At 43.3% G+C, this 12,882-nt stretch overlaps 1 protein-coding gene across 1 annotated transcript; it reads left to right on the forward strand.

The window, feature by feature from the left end:
- Nucleotides 1–6,415, forward strand: LOC112431765 (uncharacterized). The gene is made up of 2 exons (XM_024800489.2): nt 1–262; nt 419–6,415. Exon 2 carries the CDS (start codon nt 584–586, stop codon nt 6,413–6,415), a length of 5,832 nt encoding a protein of 1,943 aa, XP_024656257.2. The 5' UTR covers nt 1–262; nt 419–583.
- Nucleotides 6,416–12,882: the final 6,467 nt, after the last annotated feature.

A 12,882-nucleotide genomic window follows, 5' to 3' on the forward strand; every position in this document is an offset into this window, starting at 1 on the left:
CAGCGGTTGGTGTGTGTGCTGATTGAGCCACATAAGCAGAGTGATAAATAAGCTCAGAGTGAGACATCATTTCCACAAGAGATCTTTGTATCCTATGTGCGGAAATGGAGCGAGGGAGCGTCCTGTTCACTAACCTATCTTTGATGTACCCTTTCGCTTATGATGTCGTGAAAAAGTGCTCCGGCAGTTATTAAATAGGGACTAGTTCATGTTCACGCTAAGAGTGCTCTACACGTTCGCACCTCGGAAAACGTTCGTCTTTGTGAGTATTGACATGTGTAGAGACAGTCGTTATGTGTGTTTACATGGAGCGAACTGTATGCTGATGTAATGTACATGTTAAGCTAGGCTAATCGGCAAGTTGTTATTAAGATGTGTGTTAACCAGCGATTCATTTTCATTTTTTCTCATATTCTAGTTACATAAAAACAAGAAAGTCAAGCCTTGTGTGGAAGACCTCTTCTATTTGTTCGCTAGCTGTCTAACCTCACAGGGTCACGTGTCGTGAGGGCAGCATAGTAAAAAGACGAAGGAAAAGACGCCTACTCAGCGGGTTCAAACATACAGAGCTACTTTAAGCAACATGAGTCTACGCTCAGGAAGAAATTACCTAAAAGACTACGCTGCTGAAGAGCTAGACGAAGCAGCCGGTGGTGAACAGCAACCAGACGTTGCCACTCAACCAGCTACAACGCAGCAACGGTCTCAACCATTCGACACCAAGTCGCAGCAATCCAGAACCTCGACAAGGCGTTCTCAACGGACATCCTCATCAACAGCTTCTGCAGCTGCAAGGGCCTACGCCAAAGCTCAAGCAGCACGAGCTCAACTGGCCTTCGCTGAAAAGGAAGCTAATGCAATGAAACAGAGAGCTGAACTGGATGCTCATCTACATGTCCTCCAGTGCCAAAAAGCAATAGCCGCAGCTGAAGCAGAGGCCTCAGCCTATGAAGAAGCAGAGATTCAGAGCGGGGAGCTCTACGGAGAACTTTGTGAGGAAGCTGAGCCCATCAGTACAGTGCACCGCACTAACGAATATGTTCAACAACAATGTGAGTTACTCTACCCAGACACTCAGCACGACTCAGCACAGCCTCCTAAAGGAAATTGCAATGAAGTAGATGCACAAGACAGTACACAAATAACTAATCCTTTTATAACCAACACTCAGACGAAAACACCACCTGTAAATAGAGAAAGGAAACAGGAGCAAACAGTGAACACTGGTGTAGTCGACACGTACTGGTCCAACTCCACAAAGCACACCCCCAACCTTAACAACTGTGTACCTGAATCAAGTGAAATGCAACAGTTTGCAAAATACCTAATTCGCAAAGAACTAGTCAGTACAGGTCTTTTGCAATTTGATGACAAACCTGAAAACTATTGGGCATGGAAAACCTCATTCATCAGCGCAACCAAAGACCTAAATTTGTCTCCAAGAGAGGAATTAGACTTGCTAACAAAATGGTTGGGTCCAACATCATCCGAACAGGCTAAGCGCATTCGTGCTGTACACACCCTCAATCCTGCTGCAGGTGCGAAGATGGTCTGGCAGCGCCTTGAAGAGTGCTACGGCTCACCTGAGGCTATTGAGGACGCACTCTTAAAAAAGGTAGAGGACTTTCCCAAACTCACAAACAAAGACAATGTTAAGCTGCAGGAACTTAGTGACATCTTATTGGAGCTTCAGTGTGCTAAACAAGATGGTGCGCTCCCAGGACTTGCTTACCTGGACACAGCTAGAGGAGTCAGGCAAATAGTGGAAAAACTTCCCTTCAACCTACAGGAAAAGTGGACAACTGTAGGAACACAGTACAAGGAGACTCATAGTGTGTCATTTCCTCCTTTCTCAGTTTTCACACAATTTGTCCAGCGGCAAGCGAAAATGAGGAATGACCCAAGCTTTGCTATGTCCAAGGCCAACACCCATGTCCCTTCTCCCCCAACAGAAAAACTGAGGTCTTATAGTCGCAAACCTACTGTGTCAGCACACAAAATGGACATTACGGCAGAGTCGGACCAGAATAATCTCAGTCCAAAGAAAATGGAGGAACCGGATCGCCAGTGCCCAATCCACAAAAAACCACATCCACTCAAAAAGTGTAAGCTCTTTAGAGACAAAACTATTGAAGAAAGACAAGCCTATCTCAAAGAGCACCACATATGCTACAGATGCTGTGGGTCTGTCCAACACATTGCAAAAAACTGTAAAGCAATGGTTAAGTGTATTGAATGTGACAGCCTCAAACACTTATCTGCAATGCATCCTGGTCCTACTCTTGCCCCTAAGAGTACTACACCAGGAAACAACGACAATGAAGAGCAAATCGAGAGCTCACCTTCAGTCGAGTCGAAGTGCACAGAGGTATGTGGCCAAGGTGATAGCCCACGTTCATGTTCTAAGATCAGTTTGGTCAAAGTGTATCCCGCAGGCCAAAAAGAGAGAGCTATAAAAATGTACGCAGTAATAGATGATCAGTCCAACAGGTCACTGGTTAAGTCAGAGTTTTTCAGCCTTTTCAAAATCAATGCCAAACCCACTCCATACACCTTAAAGACTTGCTCTGGCAGAGAACAAACCTCAGGTAGGAGAGCTGTAAACTTCTTCCTCGAGTCTTTGGATGGAGAAGTCAACATCCAGCTACCCCCTTTAATTGAATGTGACTCTGTGCCGGACAATAGATCTGAAATACCCTCTCCAGAGATTGCCCAGCATCACCCACATCTTCTTCCAGTGACAGATAACATCCCACCTGTCGACCACCACGCCCCAATCCTTTTACTCCTTGGAAGGGACGTCATCAGGGTCCATAAGGTACGTGAGCAAATCAACGGACCCAATGATGCACCATACGCCCAAAGGCTAGACCTGGGTTGGGTTATTGTGGGGGAGGTGTGTCTAGGAAAAGTGCACAGTCAGTCAGAGGTCAATGTCTATAAAACACACACCTTAGATAATGGACGTGCATCCTATTTTGAGCCTTGCCCAAACACAATTCACGTTAAAGAGAATTATGGGGTCACTATGAATGCAACCTGCATCACAGACGATTTGGGACACTCTGTGTTTGTTAGATCTGAGGGTGATAACAAACAAGCCATGTCTATCGACGACAGAGCATTCCTGACAATAATGGACAGTGAAGTTTATCAAAACCAAGAGAACAGCTGGGTTGCACCTTTACCCTTTCGCTCACAGAGAAGGAGGCTCCCTGACAACAGAGAACAAGCCCTAAAACGCCTCTGCTCTCTCCGAAAGACTTTGGAAAAGAGACCAGAAATGAAAGATCACTACATCCAATTCATGCAGAAAATGTTGGATAACGACCAAGCCGAGCCTGCCCCTCCTCTGCCACTAAATAAAGAACATTGGTATCTACCCACGTTTGGGGTATACCACCCACAGAAGCCACAACAAATACGAGTCGTGTTTGATTCAAGTGCAGAATGTGACGGAATTTCGCTCAATCAAGTGCTTCTTGGCGGACCTGATTTGAACAACTCCCTATTGGGAGTGCTGTTGCGCTTCCGCAAAGAGCCCATAGCCCTGACAGCCGATGTGCAGCAAATGTTTTACTGCTTCGTTGTGCGCGAAGACCACAGAGATTATCTGCGTTATCTGTGGTATGAGGACAATGACATTACAAAGAGCATAGTTGAGTTTAGAATGAAGGTCCACGTGTTTGGAAACAGCCCGTCACCCGCTGTTGCCATCTACTGCATGAGACAGGCAGCACAGCAGGGAGAACGAGAACACGGATCTGATGCAAGACAGTTTGTTGAGCGTCAGTTTTATGTTGACGATGGTCTCACATCAGTCGCCACGCCAGAGGAAGCAATCAACCTGCTCACAAGAACGCAAAACATGTTGGCAGAGTCTAACTTGCGCCTCCACAAGGTGGCATCAAACTGCAGTCAAGTCATGGAAGCTTTCCCTGTTGAGGATCGTGCAAAGGACCTGAAAGATTTAGACCTAGGAGTAGACCCTCTTCCAGTTCAGAGAAGCTTGGGACTCTGTTGGAACCTACAATCTGACAGCTTCACTTACCAGGTGTCAAATGAGAGCAAACCATTCACACGGAGGGGAGTATTGTCGACAGTTAATAGCCTCTATGACCCTTTGGGATTTGCTGCTCCCATAATAATGCAGGGCAAAGCATTACTCAGGGAACTGTCATCTGATGGAAAAGACTGGGACACACTCTTACCCCCTGAGAAACAGGAGAGGTGGGACTTATGGAAAGACTCTTTGCAAGCCCTTGAGAACCTCCAAATACCAAGGTGCTACAGCCCAGGTACGTTAAGCACAACGAAAGTGAAAGAACTTTGCATTTTCTGTGATGCCTCCACTGTCGCTATAGGTGCAGTAGTCTATCTGCGTACAGTTGACAGTGAAGGACAGTGTCATACTGGGTTTGTGATGGGGAAGTCTAAACTCGCACCCCGCCCCGCACACACTGTACCACGCCTGGAACTATGTGCTGCTGTGCTCGCGGTGGAAATGTTTGAGCTCATCAGAGACGAGTTAGACATTAAAGTAGACAATGTGACTTTTTACACAGACAGTAGGATTGTGTTGGGGTACATACACAACACCTCCAGACGATTCTACATGTATGTTGCCAACAGGGTTACGCGCATTAGAGCATCCACCCATCCGAGTCAATGGCATTATGTACCAAGTGAGTTAAATCCAGCTGACCAGGCCACTCGGTTCATTCCAGCAGCAGACCTGCAGAACAGTACCTGGTTCTCAGGTCCACCCTTTCTGTACTCTGACCCACACACAGAACCACACACTGGTCCTTTCACGCTCATCGAACCTGAAAAAGACAGAGAGATACATCCGGAAATAAAAGTAATGAAAACTACTGTAGCAGAGCCACAGTTGGGTTCTGACCGTTTCAAAAAGTACTCAAACTGGATCACTCTTTGCAGAGTCATAGCCAGACTCATTCATGTAGTTACATCCTTTGCACAAAAGACAAGTGGGCGAAGGGGATGGAAAGGTTTCGGTGAGACACCGAGCGTCCAAGAACTCACCCGAGCCCAAGCAGTCATTATTCGAGCCGTCCAACAAGAAGCTTACAAAGGGACGCTTGAAAACATTAAAGAAGGAAGGAAGGTCAGTGGCATATTTGATGCACTCAAAAAGCTCAATCCTGTAGTGGACAAAGACAGTCTCTTACGAGTCGGTGGACGTCTTTCCGCTGCCGATCTCACAGAGAATGAAAAGCACCCTCTGATTATCCCATCTACCAGCCACATCGCCATGCTAATTGTAACTCACTATCATGAACGAGTGGCTCATCAAGGAAGACACATAACTGAAGGAGCTATCCGTGGTGCTGGGTACTGGATAATTGGAGGGAAGCGGCTTGTGTCATCTGTCATTCATCGGTGTGTCACATGTCGCAAGTTGCGAGGCAAAATGCAGATCCAGAAAATGGCAGACTTGCCTGCAGACCGAGTCACCCCTGAACCACCCTTTACCACTGTAGGCCTAGATGTATTTGGGCCATGGACTATTGTGACGCGTCGTACAAGAGGTGGTTGTTCCCAGAACAAACGTTGGGCTGTGTTATTCACATGCATGTCAACTAGGGCTGTGCATATCGAACTGATAGAGACTATGTCTGCTGATAGTTTTATCAATGCATTAAGAAGGCTCTTCTCTATTCGGGGCCCGGCCAAGTTTCTGCGCTCGGACAGAGGCACGAATTTTGTGGGCGCTTGTAAGGAATTAGACCTAAACTCAGGAAACAAAGCAGTAGGAAAGTACCTGCAAGAGAGAGGGTGTGTTTGGACTTTCAATCCCCCTCATGCGTCTCATATGGGAGGCTCGTGGGAGCGCCTTATAGGCGTTGCCAGGCGCATTCTGGATGCAATGTTGTTACAAACTGAACAAACACGTCTTACTCATGAAGTGTTGTGCACCTTCATGGCCGAGGTGATGGCAATTATTAATGCAAGGCCTCTTGTTCCCATATCCACCGACCCTGACAGTCCTGCAGTACTCACTCCAGCAGTGCTACTAACGCAGAAGATGAGTGCTGTGTCCGCCCCACTTGGGAACTTCTCATCAGGGCAGCTGTTTGGGAAACAATGGAAACATGTTCAACTCCTCGCTGACACTTTTTGGAAAAGGTGGAAGGGAGAGTATTTATCCACCTTACAAGGTCGTGCAAAATGGACAGAGACTAGACCTAATGTCAAAATAGGAGATGTGGTCCTGCTAAAGGACCTCCAAGCCAGCAGGAACGAATGGCCCATGGGACTAATAGTAAAAACATTCCCCAGCAGCGACAAGAAGGTCCGAAAAGTGGAAGTGCGGACTGTAAAAGATGGGACTGTTAAAATGTTTCTCAGACCAGTTTCAGAGATTGTTGTTTTGCTTGCAGAGACTGAATGAATATTCTTCAATGCTAAATGATGTTTGAATATGTTGTATTGATGTTTATTGTGATATGTGTGTATATCAAGCGGGGAGTGTTATGCCCTTGAGTCAAAAGTCAGCGGTTGGTGTGTGTGCTGATTGAGCCACATAAGCAGAGTGATAAATAAGCTCAGAGTGAGACATCATTTCCACAAGAGATCTTTGTATCCTATGTGCGGAAATGGAGCGAGGGAGCGTCCTGTTCACTAACCTATCTTTGATGTACCCTTTCGCTTATGATGTCGTGAAAAAGTGCTCCGGCAGTTATTAAATAGGGACTAGTTCATGTTCACGCTAAGAGTGCTCTACACGTTCGCACCTCGGAAAACGTTCGTCTTTGTGAGTATTGACATGTGTAGAGACAGTCGTTATGTGTGTTTACATGGAGCGAACTGTATGCTGATGTAATGTACATGTTAAGCTAGGCTAATCGGCAAGTTGTTATTAAGATGTGTGTTAACCAGCGATTCATTTTCATTTTTTCTCATATTCTAGTTACATAAAAACAAGAAAGTCAAGCCTTGTGTGGAAGACCTCTTCTATTTGTTCGCTAGCTGTCTAACCTCACAGGGTCACGTGTCGTGAGGGCAGCATAACGTCCTTGATAAATCCCTTAAAATCGCAGCTTTGGCGTATGCAGATGACGTGACGGTGATAATTAGAAACCAAAACGAACTGTCTTCAGTTATGGAGATATTACACCATTACGAACAGGCATCAGGTGCCAAACTGAACCAAGACAAAACTGAAGGGGTGTGGCTTGGACATCCGACCAGACAACCTAAAATGATGATCTCTCTATGTAGGGAGATTAAAATTTTGGGTATATGGATTGATAATACTGACTCTAGTTTACTAAATTGGAATAAGAAAGAAAATGAAATTAAAATGGAAATTATGAAATGGGAAAATAAAGATACAAATTATAAAACGCGTATTAATATTGTAAAAACACACATAATTTCGAAACTTCTTTTCCTTGCCGCAATTTTTCCTCCTCCGAGAACAACTGTAATGAAAATAAGTAAGATGTGCATTAAATTTATCTGGGGATCCAATCGAGAAGTGACTAAGAGAAAATTTATGTACAAGAGTAGGAAGCACGGGGGTTTGGGAGCCCCAGACTTAGAGATTGTTTTGCGAATTCCTTTTATAAAAATTACTCAAAGCGCAATTTCTCGGGGTGCCCCGTGGGTTCGAGGGAAGGAGCAATTGTGGCAAAAGAAAAGAGGCAGGGCCAGAGCGGGCGTTCCATACCACAGACTTATGTTTGGTGATTTATCAAGTCAATGGGAACAATATAGTTTAAATATTCTCCAAGATAATACGAAAAATATCTATAAAAAAATTAATGAAACCAAAAATGAAGGTGTAATTCAATATAAGTATGCAAATGAAGATGTAAACCTTTCAATAGTTAAAAATATACAAGACAAATTATTATCTGAAAGCATGAGAGACGTGGTGTGGCTCATCTCGCTCGGGCGCCTCCCTGTGAGAGCGGTGGTACAATGGAGTTGTTTTGTTACCACCATGAAATGTCCTATGACAGGCTGTGATGAAGATGAGACCCTAGAACATCTCCTATTGGATTGTTATAGGACAACTGAGATCAGGCATAAGATGACAGAGATTGGCTATGATGTGGATGTTAATATTAAAGCAGTTAAATATGGTTTGTTTAAAGAAAAAATGTGTGACGACAAAAGGAGACTCTTTTGGTTAGTAATGTGTGTAATAAACACACATATTTGGAAAACTCGTGCCAAAGGAGTGTTTGAACAAAAGATGATAAGTAGTGATGTGGTGAGTAAACATATCATTACAGATCTGCGGAGAAGACGAACAATGGACCTGAAACTTGGGAAAGTTTTCCCCTGGAACGAATTAAAACTGTAAGTCTTGTGAACGTTGTGTGGACTCAGATGCTAGATTTTCCTCCTTGTTTCTCCCTTTTGTATTATGTGCTCATGGTTTTGTGTGTATATATCTATCTATATCTATATATCTATCTATATCTATATATCTATCTATATCTATCTATCTATCTATCTCAGTAACAACAGGTTTAAAATAAACTTCCAGGGGTCCCAAATCTACAGAGGAGGACTCGCAGGGACCACTGGGTCCAAACACCAACAACTCTGTTTTCTTTTCATTAACATTTAAAAAGTTTAGAGCCAACCAACCTTTAATGTCATCTAGGCATGTTGTGAGAGGTTTTATGGAGATGCCACCCTTCTGCTTCAGGGGCAAATAAATTTGGATGCCATTATCATCTAGAAAATCTTTCAGTTGACTAAAAACAATTTTCTCTAAAACCTTGGAAAGTAAAGGGAGCTTGGAAGTAGGCCTATAGTTCGCTAAAACTGTGATCAAGGCCAGGTTTCTTAAGCAGTGGCTGCACTAGTGCATGTTTGAAACTTGCAGGAACCACACCAGAAGACAGACTGCTGTACCTTCTCTCTGTATTTAGACTCATTGTTGTTGGTGATGAGACCCACCACTGTTGTGTCATCTGAAAACTTGATCATGTGATTTGAGCTGTACTGTGCAGTACAGTCATGTGTTAGCAAGGTGAACAGCAGTGGACTAAGCACACAGCCCTGTGGTGATCCTGTACTCAGTCTGTGTTATTTCCTATGGAGACAGACTGGGACCTGTCAGTTAGGAAGTCCAAGATCCAGTTGCAGAGAGTGATGTTTATTCCCAGTAGGTCCAACTTCTTTACCAGCCTCTGGGGAATGACAGTGTTGAATGCTGAGCTGAAGTCATTAAACAGCTATCTGGCATACGTGTCCTTTTTGTTGAGATGGGAGAGAGAATGGTGAACAGCAGACGAGATGGCATGATTTCTGGAGCGGTTTGGGCAGTAGGCAAACTGTAGCAGCTCCAGATTTGGTGGAAGGTGAGTTTTCATGTGCCTTAATACCAGCCTCTCAAAGCACTTTGCGATGATGGGTGTAAGTGTCACCAGCCGGTAGTCATTGAGGCAGGAAACAGTGGCACTTCTTTGGTACTCGGGTGATTTTTGTAGTTTTGATGCATAGATCAGTGGTGTATTTAAGATTGTCCAATCTGGGGGAGGGGTGAAGCCTTGTATGCTGAATGTTTGAGTAAACAAGGTCTAACATGCTGTCCCCTCTTGTCGCAAAGTCAATGTTCTAATGAAATTTGGGCAGAACTGATTTTTTATCAGATATCTCTCCCTCCTTTTTTGTGACATTGGCAGGACTTTTGTTTTGTTGTAATTATAAAAGACCAAATTGGTTGTGAGAGTTGATCATTCAAGATCAGCTCAGCAGACAAAACACAGTTTAAGTGTCATGGTGAGCTGTGCTGGAGGCTAGAGTAGGGCCCAAATACAGGACTCTGAGACAATATTAACTTAAAGAGGCAGCTTTTTTTGATATAGTAATTACATAAAGCAAAGTACAAGACAAAACACTAAAAGAAGCAAACAAAAGATAAACTTGAACTCAGATCTTGGCAACTGAAGCACTCATAACCAGATATAACTGAGAGAACATGAAAGACACTCTATGGCACAGCTACTATGGAGAACATGACAAAGAACAGAGGGCACACATGAAGGATAACGAGGAGATGGGTAACAGGTGTGAACACAGCTGGGACTAATCAGTCATGGCCAGACACAGAGGAAGGAAAACCGGTTACACTTTGTTTTCTTTTATTTTTCAATACCAAACTGTCATAATACACATAGGTACATATAGAAATGATCTTTTTCTTTTTTATAGCATATAAAAAAAAAAACATAAATGGGATGAGTACCTGAATACCCCCACTCCCTCCCAATAATGTAAAAATGAATATGTTACAGAGGAAATGAATTAACCCATACAAAATATACAAAAAAAGCAAGAACAAGAAATCAACAATAAGATAGTAGTGCGTATCCTTATAGTTTAATATTAACATTAATAAATATTGATAAATCTTAAATATTAAGAGTAGTAACAATATTAATATTACTGAATCCCTGCTCAGCGGTTGAAACAAATTAATAATGCTGGAATATCTTTAAATAAAGCATTCTTATAAGGTAGAACAGCCACTGCCGGGAATAGCAGAACAATTTGTACACTGTCATATGGTGGACTACAGAGAGAGTTCTACTTTTCTAAGTATTTAAGTAATGGTTTCCAGTGAGTAAAAAAAAAAAAAATCTATTGGATGAGCCTCTGATGGAGAATTTTATCTTCTCCAATTTTAAGAGTCCTAAGATATCCTATAACCAGACTTTAATGGTGGCTGAGATGATTTCCACAACAACAAAATTATTTTTCTAGCGATGAGAGAAGCAAAGGCCATAAGGTTATTTTGAATAGTTGTAGTATGAAGGTTATTTGGTGGTTTTCCAAATATAGCGATATGTGGAGTCGGAATCAATTTTATACCCAATATATCTGAAATTATTTTGAAGAATTGATGCCAAAATTCAGACAACCTAGGGCACGCCCAGGACATATGAGTAAGATTGCAAGGTATCTGTGAGCATCTGTTACATTTATCATCAAATTTATCTGGGTAAAATGTTGACAGTTTTTCTTTACTGTGTAAAGAAGTGTAATCTGTGGAAAATTGTAAATTGTATTAATGAAAGTCTGGCGCAACTACAAGACAAATTAATGGCCCCTACCGCTCCATCCCACAACAACTCAGAAAAACTCATATGGAGTTCTGACTCCCATTTCATCTTGGTACTGTTTAAAAGAGATTCACTAGGTGGAGAAGCTAGTTTTTACCCTTTAACAAAGTTTTGGCTCCTGGAAGTACCGTATAAAATCGGATTTAATGAAATTAAAGCAAGTAACTAGTTCGTTAAAACTTGCAAAAACCTCATTTACGTATAGATCATCAGTACCTTTATGTTCTAAAACAGAGAATCTTAAGTCAATCTTTGCTGGAACAAATAAGTGATTGTGGCAGATCGGGGTTGCAAGAGGGAGGGTGAGCCAACCAAAGTGTCAAATTTTTAATGTTTCAGTAACAACTGGGTTGGAAGACCGGTTTAATAGGGATGATTGTGAGGTATCACATGCTAAAGCAAGTAATGACGAGGAACAGGAGGCTGCTTCACTCTGGCACCAATTAGTATAGGGAGACATACACCACAATAATGTATTATACGTGTTAGATGCCCAATAACACAGCTTTATTGCTGGAGGGAAACGACGAAACAAACTGATAAGAAACTACACTGGGAAGCAATACACTAGCACACAGAGAAACACACGGCCATGAATGAGGGAGAATGCGACACTGAACAGAGGGAGAGACAGACATAAATACACAGAGATTTAACGAGGGAGGTGGGAGCACATGGGGAACACAGCTGACACAGATAATCATAACGAGACAGGGCAGGAGCAACACAACATGACACATACTGACGGGAGACTGTCAAAGTAAAACAGGAAGTACACAGAGGCGCAGACAGGAGGAGAGAGGGAGCACAGGGAGAGCACAGACATAACGGGCTGGGGAAAACGTGGAATAAAACACGAGGGGAAACGAGGGCTCACAGATACACAGAGGGGAAACGAGGGCTCACAGATACACAGAGGGGAAACGAGGGCTCACAGATACACAGAGGGGCACACAGGGGTTAAAAGTCACAAAGGGATCATCCATTAAAACATATCCACTGGAAGCCACAATAGACTTTGACCATAAAATCCTTTCAACGTAACGGCACTTTAATTGTCCATTTAAACGTCATCCAAGCAGCATAATTAATAAGACGCAGCGCAGACATCATTCCAAGAGCGCAGCCAAAACGTTGCACATTTAACCAACATCCATTCCATTCCGTTCAGTGTGTCCTTTTGAAGCATCTCAGCGCTAATGCACAATGTGGCTTCCTTTTCCACAACCAGACATACACAGGTATTCTTACCTGCGCTCCTCAGAATTGCGTCAGGTGTGTCGGTGCTGCTGGGCTCACTCATACAGATGCGCTGCACTTACTTGGCGTCTTTCAGGTTCCTTGATCTGATTTCTTTGATCCTGCTTGCGGCTTGCTTCTCCAGAATGCCGTTTTTTGTTGACTAAAGATGTAGCGACTTCCACAGTCGCTACAGGCCGGGGCTGGAGCCTGCCTATTTGCCTGACGCGCTGTCAACTTTACGCAATAATGCGAGAGGTGGAATTGTTTGCTTGTTTATTAAAGTGCTTTGAGAGTTTACAGAGTAATATAATCAGCTCCTGATTCAGACTCTTACAACGTCACAGGCTCTAATATAACGAAGCGAAACATGTAGTGCAGCGGTCAACAAAAACTACGGCTACCCAGCCCTCCTCTCTGTCAAAATCAAAACCCAGTGAATGACAGACTGACAACGCCCATTTATGTCACCGCTAGCACCCACGTGACTCCCATAACACCCAAACAAATAAAAACCCAGTGATCATCAAAA

Source organism: Maylandia zebra, linkage group LG3 (assembly GCF_041146795.1).
Source record: "Maylandia zebra isolate NMK-2024a linkage group LG3, Mzebra_GT3a, whole genome shotgun sequence".
Classification (NCBI taxonomy): Eukaryota; Metazoa; Chordata; class Actinopteri; order Cichliformes; family Cichlidae; genus Maylandia; species Maylandia zebra.